Source organism: Vanacampus margaritifer, chromosome 2, assembly GCF_051991255.1.
Source record: "Vanacampus margaritifer isolate UIUO_Vmar chromosome 2, RoL_Vmar_1.0, whole genome shotgun sequence".
NCBI lineage: Eukaryota > Metazoa > Chordata > Actinopteri > Syngnathiformes > Syngnathidae > Vanacampus > Vanacampus margaritifer.
In genome coordinates, this window is record NC_135433.1 from 52,323,775 (window position 1) to 52,340,153 (window position 16,379).

General features: G+C 38.8%; 2 protein-coding genes across 7 annotated transcripts; both read right to left on the minus strand.

The window, feature by feature from the left end:
• Positions 1 to 5,812: 5,812 nt before the first annotated feature.
• Positions 5,813 to 13,499, minus strand: LOC144042962 (E3 SUMO-protein ligase ZBED1-like). 6 transcript variants are annotated; one of them, XM_077556103.1, is made up of 7 exons: positions 12,957 to 13,487; positions 12,382 to 12,437; positions 12,164 to 12,281; positions 11,940 to 12,076; positions 11,382 to 11,855; positions 10,713 to 11,304; positions 10,316 to 10,646 (listed from the first exon to the last, which is right to left on the minus strand). In XM_077556103.1, the coding sequence occupies exons 1-7, from the start codon at positions 13,078 to 13,080 to the stop codon at positions 10,324 to 10,326; spliced, it is 1,824 nt and encodes a 607-aa protein (XP_077412229.1). In that variant the 5' UTR covers positions 13,081 to 13,487; the 3' UTR covers positions 10,316 to 10,323. The 6 variants fall into 6 exon arrangements, with proteins under 6 accessions (XP_077412233.1, XP_077412231.1, XP_077412232.1 ...); XM_077556102.1 differs by having other exon boundaries at positions 12,382 to 12,440; XM_077556104.1 differs by having other exon boundaries at positions 10,495 to 11,304; positions 12,382 to 12,440; positions 12,957 to 13,484.
• Positions 13,500 to 14,134: 635 nt separating this feature from the next.
• Positions 14,135 to 16,374, minus strand: LOC144042966 (ATPase SWSAP1-like). Its single transcript, XM_077556112.1, has 2 exons — positions 16,018 to 16,374; positions 14,135 to 15,643 (listed from the first exon to the last, which is right to left on the minus strand). The coding sequence occupies exons 1-2, from the start codon at positions 16,285 to 16,287 to the stop codon at positions 15,083 to 15,085; spliced, it is 831 nt and encodes a 276-aa protein (XP_077412238.1). The 5' UTR covers positions 16,288 to 16,374; the 3' UTR covers positions 14,135 to 15,082.
• Positions 16,375 to 16,379: the final 5 nt, after the last annotated feature.

A 16,379-nucleotide genomic window follows, 5' to 3' on the forward strand; every position in this document is an offset into this window, starting at 1 on the left:
CAGGAGATGTACTCGTGTAATATTATTGCATATTGTTGGAAATTGATTTGGGATTTTAATGACTTTCATTTTAGGCTGTTTTTTACATGGGACTGCCAATGAAAATTAGCTTGACTTAACTAACTTGGGCACATTTACATTGTAAAAAGGTTAATGTGCATTGTCCCTTTCAAATGAATACATTCAAATTCAAGAGGTAAGTAACTGTTTTTTCATTCAGTCTCTCAGTCTCCACCCACAATTTCTCCAGAAATTGCATTATCTATCTTAAATATTAAAAATGTAGTATAAATACTATATATATATATATATATATATATATATATATATATATATACTACTAATAAGTAAATATAAAAATAATTGCTTTAATATTAAAATATTTGAAAATGGAAAGAAGCAAAAATTAAACAAAAGCAAAAACTTAATGAGTCACAATGGATTTAATTATGTATTTGATTTAATTTTGGCACTCTAGTGCACTAGTCCTCGAGTACCCCTATCCAGCTTGTTTTAATGTCTCCCCAGCCAACACAGCTGAAGATCAACACATGTGCTGCTTGTGGGAGACATGGAAAACAGGCTGGATATGGGGTGATCGAGGACCAGGGTTGAGAACTACTGCTCTAGTGGGTTCTTTACTATACATAGTATTCACTGACATCACGGGGTCGCGAGCCTGCCCCTCATGGTGGGGCAACTTTCCAGTGAAGTCAGCTTTGCTTCTATTGAGTTTACACCGAATGTTATTTTGTTATTGACAAATGTCAAAGCCAGCTTCCTCGTATGCAGAAGATTTAGCTCAACACTCTTTGCATCGGTACATGTTGAAATGTGTAGTTAGTGGAATCGATTGGATTACAATTATTCGCCGATACTGCCCGCACCGGATGACTTAACATATGCTCTAAGGTGGGATGGCTCTCAAAACACGGACATTCTTGCGTCTTCTGTACTGTCGGATTTTATTGGTTGCTATGTGCATTTATCAAATGTGAATTCGAGGTGAAGGATCTAGGGTTATTTTTAAACCAAGTAGCCAATTCCCCCGAATGCGCTAGCTACTAGCGCTAGCATGTGTTGGAAAACGATCCTTGAGTTTTCCGCGTGTTCGTAATGTTGATTTTCTGAATACAGACTGGAGATCGGTGAACAGGTCCTTCGAAGGATTTATTTTGCAGAAATTTCTGGACACAGACAAGATACAGACAAAATCGCTCTGTTTCCCCTTGTGTGTGTGTTTCTCTCCCACTTGTAGTTGTTCTTTATAGGTTTAGCATCCCAGCCCCCAAAAAAACCCTCCCCTTTCTCTTCCTCCTTTGCTGCCCTTAAGTCCAAAGACAGACAGTACTCAATACACATGGACAGATGGCCGATTGATGTGGAAATACAGTAGGTCAGACAACCTGGCACACCGACAGATCAAGCACAACTTTACAAAGGAATCCTTTTTAATACATTTTCTCCCCCAGAACAGATGGCTAATTACGTGAGAAAAAAGGAAGGAAGAATCTTCAAACGTTCCGTCACATTATTACACTCATCAAGCTTTACTGAGGAGGTTAAAACAGTTATGACTAAATCTAAACAGTTATAACTAAAATCAAAACAGTTATAATTAAATTGAAACAGTTATAATTAAATTGAAACAGCAGAATGTCAACACGTTACAACAAAAACAACAACAACGTTGATTCTTCACCTATTTTCGTACACTTTAACAACAATTTCAACTTTTGGGCTGCTAGGAAAGGAAAATACCTTAAGGAGGGTATTTGGAGAGATCTTAAAATCGAACATCTTGACCACAAATCAATTTTTTTGCCAGAGCTAGCCACGGCTAGCGGCTCACATATATCACAATCGCATTATGGTAAAAGCATTTTTACCATCTTAAAATGACACTTACCTTAATCAAAATGGTTAGGACAGACTTTGGTAGACTTTGTCGGTTGGAAATCTTTTCGATGTATCTTTGTAATTACGGACACTTCTTTGCCGTTCCCATTTGACATTCCATGGACCGGCACACAGATCCCTTTTTCCCCCCAAAGTTGTGAAAAGACCAGATGAAAAAACAATGGGCAAAAATCCCCAAACTGTCTCGACAAAAAAACAAAAAACACATACTTCAGGAATTAATTAATTAATTATTCGAGCAATGAAAATGGCACAATTTCAATAGCCTGGTCAGTGAATTCAACAACACAGTAGCTCATCTGTGAACGTGTGTGCGGCCGTGCTGCATCTTGTGCTTCATGCTCCGCTTAGATCTCTGCTCTTACAGTCTCTCTCACTTTAAGAATCACTCACCGCACCCGCTTCCACCTATTTGTGTAGGCCTCTCTCGCCACCCTCTGTAAATTCATTGTGAGCAAGTATGTACCTGTGGCAATGAATTTTTTTTTTTTTTAAATGTCACATATTATGTATCAAAAATCAATAATGAATTAAATATATGGGGGTAGGAATAGATAAGTTTATACAACCTCCTACTCTTTTTCAAACATTAAGCAGGTATGTTATTTCCTATATTTATTGATGGTTAATAACTTGTTTTGCTTTCTTAACTTTTTTATGGGCTTGATTTTGCAGTTTTTTTATGTGCCTTTTTCTACAAGTTACTGTATTATGCTGTCCTTAATGCATCTTCTAAATAAATTAAGGGAACAATTTATTGAAAAATTCTACCTTCATGTGGCATCGAAATTATGGTAAATACCACATGTTGGACTAGAGAATTGTACGTAAATGCCCCCTCATGTCGGATTTTCCACTGGACAACTGGGAATTAATTTTGATACCCGAGTTTCCGAGCTGAGAGAACTTTACACGTTTCAACATGGTGGACAGCGCGAAGGATTCGTGAATGACGTTATCGTCCGCAAGCATGTTGTTTCTACACAATTACGTAGCATACACAATTTAATGTCCTGTTCTTCACAACTTCAATGCGTACAATTAATTGTTTGGTTTTACGAGTGAAGAATACGTGAGCTGTATTTTTTGGTACAACAACAAAAGCACATGAACAGCAGAACTCAGTCGTAATTTGGAGTTTCCTAGTAGTAAGGTCCATCTTTCCCATAGCACGTGAAGGCAGGGTAATAATTTTGATACCAGAGTTTCCGAGCTGAGAGAACTTTTCAAGTTTCAACATGACGGAGAGCGCCGAAGGATTCGTGAATGGCAAGAAATATTTACACCTATAAGGGCGTTAGCTCGTTATTTACCTTAATTGTTCGGTTTAACAAGCAAAAGAGTACATCAGCTGCTATGTGTATTTAAAAAAAAATAATTGCTACAACAACAAAAGCACAGAATGATGACATGAACAGAACTCTGTCGTAATTAGGAGTGTCAGTCTTTCCCATAGCATGTGAAGGCAGGATGGGGACTTCAGATTATGAATAAATAAATGAGGATTTGGGTTTTATATGTTGTGTTTCTCCAAAACGGAAAGTAAACAGAACATGGTTTCCCTATAGGCGATTGAGGGAATTACGACTTTCTCAAACGCCAATCAAATGACTAATTCGTCGAAAAAGACAACATCAATTATCGCTACACAACAAATCTAAAGAAAGTTAGGACAGATAGCAATAAGAGGCTGGAAAAGTCAATTGCACTTACACAATTACACAAAAAAACAGCTGGAAGACCAGTTACCACTAATGAGATCCATTGACAACTTGATTGGAGTATAAAAAGAGCTTCTGGGAGTGGCAGGGTCTCTCAGAAGCCAAGATGGGTAGAGAATCACCAATTCCTCCAATGTTGCGCAGAGAGATAGTGGAGAAATATCAGAAAGGTGTTTTCCAGCGAAAAATTGCAAAAAGGTTGAAGTAATCATCATCTACAGTGCATAACATCATCCAAAGATTCAGAGAATCTGGAACAATCTGTGTGTGTAAGGCTCAAGGCCGAAAAATCCTACTGGATGCCCATGATCTTCGGGCCCTTAAACGTCACTGCACCGCAAACAGGAATGCGCACTGTAAGGGAAATCACAGAAAGGGCTCAGTAATATTTCCAGAAAATATTGTGGGTGAACACAATCCACCGTGCCAGCCGCCGTTGCCAGATGAAACGTTACAGTACAAAGAAGAAGCCATTTCTAAAGCAGACCAAGAAGCGCAGGCGTTTCTCTGGGCCAGGGGTTATTTAAAATGTAGTTTGGCAAAGTGGAAACCCGTTTTGTGGTCAGACGAATCACGATTGGAAGTTCTTTGTGGAAAACTGGGGCGCTATATCATACTGACGAAAGAGGACAAAGACAACCCAAGTTGTTATCAGCACTCAGTTTATAAGCCTGCATCTGTGATCGTATAGGTGTGTGGCATGGGCAGCTTCCACATCTGGAAAGGCATCGTCAATGCAGAAAGGTATATTCAGATTGGAGAACAACATATGCTCCCATCCAGGCATGATCACTTTCAGAGAAGATCTTGCATTTCTCAACACGATAATGCCAGACCACATGCAGCACCATTTACAACATCATGGCTGCGTAGGAAAAGGATCTGAGTATTGAAAGGGCCAGCCTGCAGTCCACTTCTTTCAATTCTAGAGCACATTTGGCGCATCATAAAGGGGAAGGTGCAACAAAGAAAGCCCAAGACAGTTGAACAGTTAAAGAGACGCGTGCATTCCTATTTCTAAACTTGAGAAACTTGTCTCCTCGATCCCCAGACATTTGCAGACTGTTGTAAGAAGAAGAGGGGATGCCTCACAGTGGTGAAAATGGCCTTGTCCAAACTTTTTTTTTTTTTAGATTTGTTGACACCATGGAATTTAAAATCAACATAGTTTTCCCTTAAAAATTATACATTTTCTCAGTTTAAACTTTTGACCTGTTCTCTATGTTCTATTCTGAATAAAATATTAACATTTGGCACTTCCACATAATTGCATTCAGTTTTTATTCACAATTTGTATAGTGTCCCAACTTTTTGGGAATTGGCTTTGTACGTTTCATCATGTGTGATTTTTATTGTTTAGCCATTATTTCCATTAAGAATTTTACAAAGGATTTTTTTCTCACATGCACGAATGCACACACATATGTAGGCCTGCACACACCCACTATAATTTTTTTTCCTCCCCCAGCCCCCATCGCATCTAAAATATTTGACTTCACAGAAAGTAAATTGAGTGACTTCGCGCGACCTGACTATTTCATGTTGATGTAAACAAAAATTCTTCACTTGAACCAACCTTAATTGTTTGCCTTGATCCGAATTATTTTCTTAACATTTTAGTTACTCAACCAAACTAATTTACTTTTAACTGAATTAACATATTCACTTTGACACCAGTAAATTAATGTATAACCAAATAATATTTCTCGTATTTTATTAAGTTAAAGGTTGAAGTATCACTGATTGTCGTCACGCACATCTAAATGGGGTAAAATGCATTTTACCCATCCACTGAGGAAGCAATGAGGAGCAGCAGGGGCTTGCACTCAGGGATCATGGGATGGTCATCTAACCCCCAATTCCAACCCGTAATGCTGTGTCAGGCAGGGAGGCAAATGTGTCACATTTTTATAGTCTTTTGGTATGACCCGGCCAGGGATTGAACCCACAACCTCCCAGTCTTAGGGAGGACTCTCTACCACTAGAGTCACTGAGCCATGGTTTAGTTTATTTGACTAAAACAAATAATTTGTATTTCCCATCTTATAAACCTGATGCAAAAAGACACTTGGCCAACAGTGTATACTCAAAATATATTTATTAAGCCATATGCAACATATAAACTAGAGATAAAGTGAGGATGAAGAGAGAAGGGGAGAAAGAAGATGATGGAGAAGGCAGAATATCAAGTTTATTATATCCCATGGGTAGTCTTTCAAAAGATGCCAAACAAAAAAACAGATTGTCTAACAAGCAAATGAGCCTGGACAAACAAACATGGTAACAGGCCTATACAATCTGAGCTGTAATTAAACATTAGAAATTTAGAAAGACTGCTTTCTGAAAGCAGTGTTGACCCTCAAACTACCTTACCCCCCCAAAAAAAAATTGCATTACCAAATTCTGCATGTAACAATTTTTATAGTGTATGTGAGCAAATCTGTCCATGCAATGTACCTCTCCTATGAGTCACTGCTCAACCTCAGACTCTTACCTATTGGCTTCCCATCGTGTACTAGCAGGGTAGGAACCAGTGGCGAGCAGGGTCGTAAGTTTGCCTGGAGACAGCTGGAATAGAAATGGATGGATGCATGCTTGTGTTGGTTTAAATAAACAAAGTTGCCTTTAAAAAAAACACAAATAAATATGTTGGACGTGTGCATCAAGTACTTGCCAACAGAAACTATAAAAGCAATCCAGGATGTACGCGGCTCCTTTTCACACTCACTATTTTTCTGCCTTTTTAAAAAACTGTTTGCATTGCGTTCTCATGGCGCCAAAACAACCTGTCAAAGTGACAGCCACCAAACAGTTTTTTTTAATTGACAGTATTTAAATATATATATATTTTTTTTTTTTTACATAACTTTGTCAATAAAATGAGCAAAAACAACATATATATACATCTATATATATATACATACATACATATATATATATATATATACACACACACACACACACACACACACACACATACAATCACATTCCAATTAATTCTACACAAGTAAAGTGTTTCTACAAAGTGTCATTAAATGACCGTTGCAAAATTCAATACCGACTACCAATATCAATACAGTGGTCCCTCGCTACTTTGCAGTTCACTTATCGCGGATTCACTCCATCGTGGATTTTTATTTGGGTCCATAACATAATTCAATCGCTACACTGTAGCGCCATTGCAAACAAAATTGCATTGAATTATTTAGAATACAATTAGGACAAAAATAAGCATTGATATTCACACTTGTATGCATAAAGTATAATCAAACAATACTTACAGCATTCCTGCTTGATAATTCAACGTGGATTGCATTTCCATACTGCTCCGTGAATATATGTTCCTGATTATTTATAGATTTTGTGTCACCCAGTTAGGGGAGCTGTTGGTTAATTTACAACTGTTCCACTGTTATACAGCTATTTAACAAACAATTCATAAGCTCGTTTTTTCCCCCGTTTATAAAGTTGGAGTGGGGTGGTTCGGTATCGGTGGCGAAAAAGACGTATCGTAGCATCCTTAGCACAAACAACCTCCCCGACATGTGTTCTTGTGTGTGATGTTAAATCGGATTTCTGAGAAATGCTTTTATCATAATCTAATTCTGAGCAGGCAAAGGGTTTTTCTCCAGTGTGTGTCCTTGTGTGTCTTGTTAAATTTGATTTTGAAGAGAAGCTTTTGCCACAGTCTGGGCAGGAATAAGGATTTTGTTCAGTGTGTATTCTTGTGTGTGTTGTTAAATCTGACTTCTGGGAGAAGCTTTTGCCACAATCTGAGCAGGCAAAATGTTTCTTCCCAGTGTGTCTTCCCGTGTGTCTTGTTAAATTAGATTTTGAAGAGAAGCTTTTCGCACAGTCTGAGCAGGAAAAGGGATTTTCTCCAGTGTGCATCCTTGTGTGTGTTGTAAAATATGACTTCTGAGAGAAGCTTTTGCCACAATCTGAGCAGGCAAAACATTTCTTCTCAGTGTGTGTTCTTGTGTGGATTGTTAAACTTATTCTGTTCAAGAAAGTTTTGTCACAGTCTGAGCAAGAAAAATGTTTCTCTCCCTGGGAGACTCCCATGTGTGTTGTCATGTGGCTTGTTAAATCTGACTTATTAGCAAAGCTTTTGCCGCAGTCTGAGCAAGAAAAAGGTTTCTCTACAGTGTGTGTTCTTGTGTGCACTTTTAAAGACCACTTTGAACTGAATGTTTTCCCATAGTGAGAACATTCCCAGCATTTGTGGTCAGTGAGACACGACCTATCACTTTCAGCGTATTCATCCTCACCATCACCATCATCATCAGTATCAGCGGAGTAGGACCTTATGTCATGATTTTGTGCTTGTGATGGTCCACAGTGGTCTGCATCGCCTTCTGTTGTCATGTGTTGTTTTGAGCTGTTCTCTGGAGGCTCGGCCCCTCTGTCGTCCTCACTCACACCCCTGTCTTCATCGTCACTCTTGAAAGAGGCACAGGTCAGTGAAGACTTGGTGATACGGTCCTCAACCTCCTCCTTTTTGACACGAAGGGGCTCTTCTTTGATGTAAAGAATGCAAGGATGCTCTTCCTCCTCCTTTTTAATGTGAGGGGACTCTGGCTCCTGTTGCTCAGGACGAAGATATTTTTCACTGACGTCTGCAGGACACAAGACAAACACATTTGGTTTGGTCAAGTCAAATATCAAGCATGACTGGATGTTGTGTATTGATGTTTCTACAGCGGCACATTGCCGTGTGCCCAATACACACGGTGCGACGCGCCTGAACCCAATAAAAAAATAAATAAAAATAAAAAAAGACAAGTTAGCGACTCATGGAATGCTTTGATCTATGGACACTCTCTAAGGTGAACCGCAAATGCCTGTATCGGCTTTTAAGGTGCACCAATCTCATCTCTTCGAGCCCAGCAAGTCTATTTGCTTCCGCAATGTTATACCTACTTGTCGGTGTAGGAATTAGGTCAAGATTTTATTGATTAATTGTTCTAATGGTAAATGGACTGCTTTGTATATAACGCTTTATCCACACCATATGGTGCCCAAAGCGCTTCACAATGCCTCACATTCACCCATTTACACACAATAATCAGGGTTCTTGCAGGAATCACAAAGTTAAATTTTTGACTTTTTTTAAAAGACCTTTATAGACCATTATGAGAAAAATTTTAGACCCACTTCAAGTCATAGCAAGCTGGTGATTGCTGGCTTTCGCGTGACTCGAGGGCCTTCACACCCAAAGTCTCCAACTCTTTTTTTTGTGTGCATACCTTGCAACGAGCCGAGCAGAGTGCGTATGGCCTGTACCTCTTCCAAACAGCTGGAAAACTCAGTACAGGGAGTACTCGAGTTGTGGCCGAGTTGCGTTCCTACGCTGGCGATGTAACCCGAATTTCACCGTTAAAGTCGATATTTACATCAAAATACTAAGTCATTTAAAAAAAAAAAAAAACATATTTATAATATATAGGTCTTTTTTTTTTTAATCTGTCGGGTTTTTATGTGGAAATTTTATATATCATAAGTACTAATGGTATCAGCACTTGGTATTGGTGAGGATGAAGATTTGAGTATCGGTATCGTTCTAAAAAAAGGTGGTATCGACATCCCTAATATATACACTATACAAATAGGGAGAATAATTTTTAATCTATGGTATATCTTGTTTAATCACTATGTATAACATGCCATCTTCCTATCAGTATTCCTACATACTTTATTAATAAATACAAAATAAAATAAATTTATTAATAAGTACATAATTTATATGTACTTAATTTACATAATTTGTTTGTAAAGCACCTTGTGCTGTGTTGCTTTGAAGGTGTAATATAAATAAAATGATTATTATTATTATAATAGAGAGATTAATGTTGAACGGCAAAACTTGCATGACTATGCAAACAGGTAAGCATTAAAACTGTCTGGTCAATATTTTGACCCAGTGCATCTGAAAAATAAAAAAAGTACCTCATATGAAGTGATCTGTGCATATCCTTGTATGTTCTGATGGTGCACAGCGGTCACATTGAAGATATAAAAGCAATCATGCTCGTCTTCTTTCACACAACCGCATCAACAAACACAGGTTTTCAATCACTGCCTGTATCAGAAATGAAGATTTCTTATCTATTGTTGCTCAAGGTAAGCGTTTTGAGCAACCATAAACAAATTCACCATTGTTAAGATCGCAGATTGAGCGACTATTTTTCTTCTCCCTTTTTTTTTTTTAAACCGTTTTGTAACTCACTCACGTCAACATCCTGTCCTCCAGCATGGTTGACGTTACACGAGCAGGGTCTATAAAGGGGCAAACGTCTTGACCACATTTTCCCAGAACTTCAACTGCCCACGTGTCGAGATCCTGTCTCCGTGGGCCTGAGTCCTGCATGTTTTCGAGGTTTCAGAAACCTCGATGGCAAAATGAAGCCCCATAAAGCAGCCAAGCCCTGCAGGCAGTACTTCACACACACACGTCGGTGCTTCAAGATGATTCATTTCCTCGACTACGCCATCATGTGGACAGAAAAATGTATAACATGCTTGGTTCATGCAATAAAATAGTGGGGTGTAAATCATGCTCTGAATACAAAAAAATATATATTTGAAGAGTGTTTTAACATGAATTGTTCTGTGTTACTTTGTCTATGTTTGTGCTTATGTAACAAGTGAAAATGTGAAATAAGGAGGTAAAATAAAGTGCTTATTCATTTTTATTTAAAAACAATATTTTTTCCAAAGTTTTTGGACTCAGGCGGTTTCTTTTTTTGCAGAGAATTTCACCTGCTTTTGAAAAAACTCTTTCACATGGTACTGATGAAGCAGGGGTGCATAGATATGAGATAGCAAGTTTGTATAAAATTGGAAGCGTATATTTCTGTGATTCCCAGTACTGAAGGGGACTTTCAACTCTGGGGATGTTTGGTGCTCCAAGATACTTTTGCACCTCAACTGTTGCATTTGCCGTGACATTTGTGGTTCTTGCTTGATGAATTGAGGTATCAAAATGATGCCACAGTTTTCTTCCTAGAGAGATAAACAGATATTAGTAATTATTATTAAATATTAGCACAATTAGGAAATATTAAATACCTCCAACAGACTGGGAAGGTTCTGATGATGATGATGATGATGTAGATGAGGACGCTGTGCGCCTCATTATAGCTGCGCATTCCATCGTGAGCCTTTTTTCTGCCTCTGCTGCTTTATTGGGACTAAAGAAGCCTAGTTTCTTAAATCTTGGGTCAAGCAGAGTAGCCAGAAACATAATGCTCATAGACTGGAGGTTGTCCAGCTTCTCTCTTAGTTGTCTTTGCAGAAACTCAACCATGGATGTGCTCTCTGGAGTTTGAAGCAGTCGAATCTCCTCTTCTTCCAGAGAGTGATGCAGCATGGACAAGAGCGGAATTACCTTTGACCCGGAAACCTTCTTCTCCTCAGACAGCTCAATTGTAGCATAGTTAAATGGCTCTAATACTTTTAAACAGTCAGCAATAATTCTGTATTGTTTAGCAGACAAGGCTGTCAGATCAGTACGTAGACCAGCCAAAGCTGCTCCGACAGGCTCTCTCAAAGTGTACATACGCTGAAGCATGAGATAAGTGCTGTTCCATCTTGTATCAACCTCCTGAATAAGTTTAAGCACCGGAAAGCCCATTTGAACTTGCATCTGAGTTAGTCTCTCCTACAACAAAATCAGGTGTCAAATCAATATATAGAAAAAAAATAAAATATGTTACATATGACAAGAAAGGAGCTTACCTTTGCTGTAGTGCTGCTCTTAAAATAACCAACTATCTTTCGACAGTTTGTCCGGATGTGGAATAATTCAGGACATTGTTCAAGAGCTTTTTTTATCAAAAGATTTAGAGTATGTGCCACACAAATAGTGTGACACATATGAAGCTCTCTGGCACAAGCTTCCATATTTGCTGCACCATCAGTCACTAGACATGTCACTTTTTCACTGATACCCCACTCAGACATTAGTGAAGTTTTCATAGAAGCCATGTTTGCTGCAGTGTGTGCCTCAGGGAAATGTTGCACCCCCAGTACAACTGATTGGAGAGACGTGGTTTCATCAATGAAATGACATGTCACAGCTAGATAGGCATCATCAGTATTGATGGAAGTCCACATATCTGATGTCAAACTACATGCAGATGCTTTTGCCACAATGGCTTTTGTTTTATCCTTGGTTTCCTTGTACCTTTTTTCCACCATGGCTTTCAAAGTCTAAAAAAAGTATAATTTATTGAATTGAAAAGTATTGAAATGGTTAATCCGATAATATAGTGCTTCATGTTGTGACATACATACCTGCCGTGTAGGTACAACGTTGGAAGGAGCTAAAGCTTTCATAAGCTTTTTGAATCCACTGCCGTCCACCAAGGAAAACAGCTGGGAATCCTCAATTACCATATCGACCAACAGCTCAGCCAAGTCAACCTTCTCAGCTAAATTAAATTACATGTCAGAGTTATAAAAGAAAACAAACAAAAAACATACAGTGTAGTGTGGGGCTATGAATATAAATGGCCTACCTGAGCCGGGTTCAACCTGGTTGGTCTCCTCGTTGCCATGCAAGACTCTAAAGTGCCTTAGCATAGTTGAGGTGTTATTATTATAACTAAGCACCTTGAAACACACCAGACACTTCACCTAAAAGTATTCAGAAAAGAAAAATGTGAATTTTATGTGTTGTCACATTTTATTTTATTTCATTATTGGAATCTGTTAAATAGTAATTGCAGTGCATTACCTTCTCAGGTGAGAGCTGCTCAAAGTGCTCCCAAACAGGGGAAAATCTCCTCTTTCCTGCTGGTTCCGTCACAAAAAAGAAGCTCGTCAAATTGAATGCTAAAAAGTAGCGCAATAAGGGACCCGAAAACACAAAAAGTGAAAGGGAATCCATAGCGTTTCTTTGCCGCTTTTATTTCGAACTACACTCAAACCTAGCGAATCATTTCCTGAATTAGTCACGTGGTACATCCGCTTCGCGGGGCTTCTAACGTCACCACGTACGTCATCAACACGCGCATCGACTCGCCGTTCATGAACCACTCATCTACATTAGTCCGCACACGCTTCAGGGATTCGACCTGAGAAGCACATCACTAGAATTAACAGGGTAATTATCAGGCTCCTGCAGAGCTTGCTGATGAGTTTAAATATGAATCAGCTGTGTTGAACAAACCTCTAAAACATGCAGGACTCAGACCCTCGATGACTTTGACACCACTGCTCTATACAGTAATGATTCCATTGAAATATAAACATGATTTTTTTTTTAACACTATAGTAAAGTAGTTCTTTAAGTGAGAGTAGTGTACAAACCTGCTGAGTGGAGCACAACTCGAGGCTGCTCGCAAGCATCGTCCAGTAGTTGAAGATGTTGCTCGCTCTCTTGTTTTACGTCAACAAGTTCCTCCTCGTACTTTGGTGTTCTTCTTAGATACATTTTGGCACAATAATGGCAACAAAGTCACACTTGGTCTCTACTCGACCTGTTCTGTTCTTGGTTAGCGGCTAGCAAGCTAAACTAAGCTAAGCTAGGCCGAGAAGCATCAACGCGCCCCCAGACGGGTTTATCCACACACAAAGATTTAATGAATTATGTTGTAGTCCTTGTAGTATGGAAGCTTTGGTCCGTTCAGCACGAAATCAAATAATTATTTTATGTGGGCGGCTGGTTCATTGAGTCCGGTTACGTGAAGAAGAAAACCGTGGCGTTAAAGAAGTAAAGTAGACGTGCGGCATAAGTCAAAAAGGACGCGCCCCACTGCGATGTGATTGGCTGCTGGAAATAGTCGGAGGCTTCGAAGCAAGCACTGTCATCGAGTCACCGACAGATGTCGCCATTTTTACTGCGAATTATTACTATGCGATTTCCCAGATCAATAACCTGAGGCACAACCGCGTCAACTCAAGCCTCATTAAAACTGACTTGTTGTAGTAGGGTCTTGTTACCTTTAATGTTTTGTTTTTGTTCCTGATATTTAAAGATTAAATGCCTGTTTAAATGAGACTTATTGAAAAGAGCTCCAGTTAATTTTGGTAAATGTGAATGAAGTAGGTTTAAAAATTTATCTCCAAATTTGAGCAAGTATTTTGTGATCAAATTAACGTTTATTATTGGGGATGAGATTTAATCATACTTCAGCCAAATGTTATGAGTTCAATGCATTGCTAATAAGTAATACCTAGTAATGTCCTAGCTCTAGCTACTAGTACTATGTGTGATACAGTATCTGATACTGATATTATATAGTTTACTTATATTATTGCTATATGCAATATTTGTACTGTAAGCAACACAAATTACAAATATTGTGGTCCAAGCTATTACTAAATATATTACAATACATACTGCATTATATTATTACTGTTAACCTGATGTGCTACAGAATAAAATGACGGCAGATTTCGAATCAGTGCAAACAAAAATGCAAACACGTTTGGACTTGTTCTACACATCAGGGCATTGCTTCTGCATAAAGATGTGTAAAAATCTGTAATTTTAACATTTAAACTTGCTTAATGCAGCTTTATTGTAATAGTAAGTTAGTCATATTTAATAATGTATCACTAAAATATGGGGAAAAAAAATGGGAAAAAATAATAGTAAAAAAATTGTTAAAAAAATAAACAGAACATCTGCGATTGGCTGGCAACCAGTTCAGGGTGTACCCCGCCTACTGCCCGAAGCCAGCTGGGATAGGCTCCAGCACCCCCGCGACCCTAGTGAGGAAAAGCGGCCAAGAAAATGGATGGATGGATGGATAAACAGAACATGCTTTTCTTAAATGTACAAATAATATTAGTGTAAGTTGTAAAACCTTATTTGCATACACATATATTGAAAAATAAAAGATAGGTATAAAGACCTACATATACAGTTATCTAATCAAAATATGATAAATTGCCCAATATTACTTGTTGTACATGTGTGGGCACATACAGTATGCATATACTCAAACATACACATGAGCATCTTTAGCTGATTTTTCTTATCTTTGTTTATTTTTAACCTTTTACGATATTACTTTGCATTTTAAAGTTCTCAAGTAGATCAGAAAATAAACGTGCAATATATATAATAATCAAAACCTGATTGTGTACTGTGTGTGTGTTCATAGTTTATTGTAACCTCTCAGATGAACAAACTCATAAACTATTCAAATGTAGCATCCTTCACTTTAACGACTAATTTACCGAGGTTATCATTTGTTATCTTGATAAAAATAAAATAAATCTAAAACCAATGTGGAAAGGCGAGCTCAAGTTTAATTTAAATATTAAACTCGAGTCTCCTCCAATTAATGAATGACTCAATCAATTATTTATTTTAATGATTAATTTACCCAATTTACTAATTACGAAATTTCAATGAGATGACGTTGCTACTCTTAACAATTGAACATAAAAAAGCGCCAATTAATCCCTATTTGTTGCAAATGCGTTCAAACTAACTGAAACTCCATTAGACCATCAGGATACATTAACAACTCCCACTCCTGTGCTGAACCTGGCCTGTCCTCAGTGTCTGTGGTGCAAGGGTCAAGGGTGATGCCAGTTCCAGAAAAGTAAACATGCCACACCTCCTTTAGCCCAGCTGCTGCAGCTTTGTAGCTTCCGTCTTTGTCCAGAGTACATCGGACTTGAAAGTAGCGGTCAAATGCGTCAAGAAGTTGATCCGAGACACCCGAGGATTCTCCACTTGGCTCTTTTGGCTTATAAGAGGCGATGACGCGACAGGGGGCGGGGCTCGAGGTCTGCTGCTCAAGGAGGCCCGAGAGAAAAGTCGCCGTGTCGCACAACAACGCTGAGAGGTGTGCAGCACAGGACTGCTCCCCGGGGTGATGCCCCATGTGGATGTCACCTGCAGGTCCACACAGAAAGTCCTCCAGTCTGTCCACGATGATCAGTGATGGAGAGATGGGAAATGTGCTTGTTGACTCATGAAGACCTGCCACTTGCTGGAGCAACTCCTCCAATGTCTTCGCATAGCAGAATTGGATTTTCTTACCAAAAAAAGGGGAAACGTAGGAAGGAATTAGCAACAGTTGAACAGCTGACAATCAAATAAACATGATCATTTGTGTAAAGGCAGGATTATTATTTTTTTGATTGGGGTCAATGGTTCATAAAGTTTGTGGCTTGTTTTGTGTTGTCAAAATGAAAAAGTAGGTCTACTGTGCTTTTTTTTCCTTAAATTTAATGAAGCTCAGTTGTTTCTTTTGGTAATTTCAGCTTTTTAAACATAAGGACAGGGATCTAATCGGTACTTACGCTTTTAGTATTTATTTTTACACAAGACATACAGTACAACGTACTTCTTGTTACAGAGCGTGGGTGGGTAGGCCTACTTGTATTTATTTATTTTATCATATCGTACCTTCAGACTCTCCGGGCTCACACTTGGAACACGTTTCTGCAAAGACACCGGCAGGCTTTGGATTTGCGTTTGAGCGAAGAACACCACCCTTATGCTCATCTGACAGGCAGCTGTGACAGCCGCTAGGAGCAAAATGGAGCGTCCGAGATTTTGCTCTCCAACGATTAGGACGCTGCGTTCTGCCGGTGCTGGAGGAGTAACACTGAGGTCCTTCTTTGAGTCCGTCTGTGACATAAAGTTAGTGAACATATGTGTTAAAACGTCTGCCATGACCGAAGTTTTAGTACAACGGCGGTGTGACGTTTCCCCACGTCTGTTAACATGCAGCACATTGGCGCTCGTGTCATTGTGGTCCGGGTAGC

What these genes read in the sequence shown, in the direction of transcription:
- LOC144042962 (XM_077556102.1), bottom strand. Translation starts at nt 13,080, where the DNA reads ATGTATCTAAGAAGAACACCAAAGTACGAGGAGGAACTTGTTGACGTA. An exon ending in CCAGGTTGAACCCGGCTCAG is followed by an intron (nt 12,077 to 12,163) that starts GTAGGCCATTTA and finishes AATTTAATTTAG; the next exon opens with CTGAGAAGGTTGACTTGGCT. An exon ending in AGAGCAGCACTACAGCAAAG is followed by an intron (nt 11,305 to 11,381) that starts GTAAGCTCCTTT and finishes ATTTTGTTGTAG; the next exon opens with GAGAGACTAACTCAGATGCA.
- LOC144042966 (XM_077556112.1), bottom strand. Translation starts at nt 16,287, where the DNA reads ATGGCAGACGTTTTAACACATATGTTCACTAACTTTATGTCACAGACG. An exon ending in TGAGCCCGGAGAGTCTGAAG is followed by an intron (nt 15,644 to 16,017) that starts GTACGATATGAT and finishes TTTTTTGGTAAG; the next exon opens with AAAATCCAATTCTGCTATGC.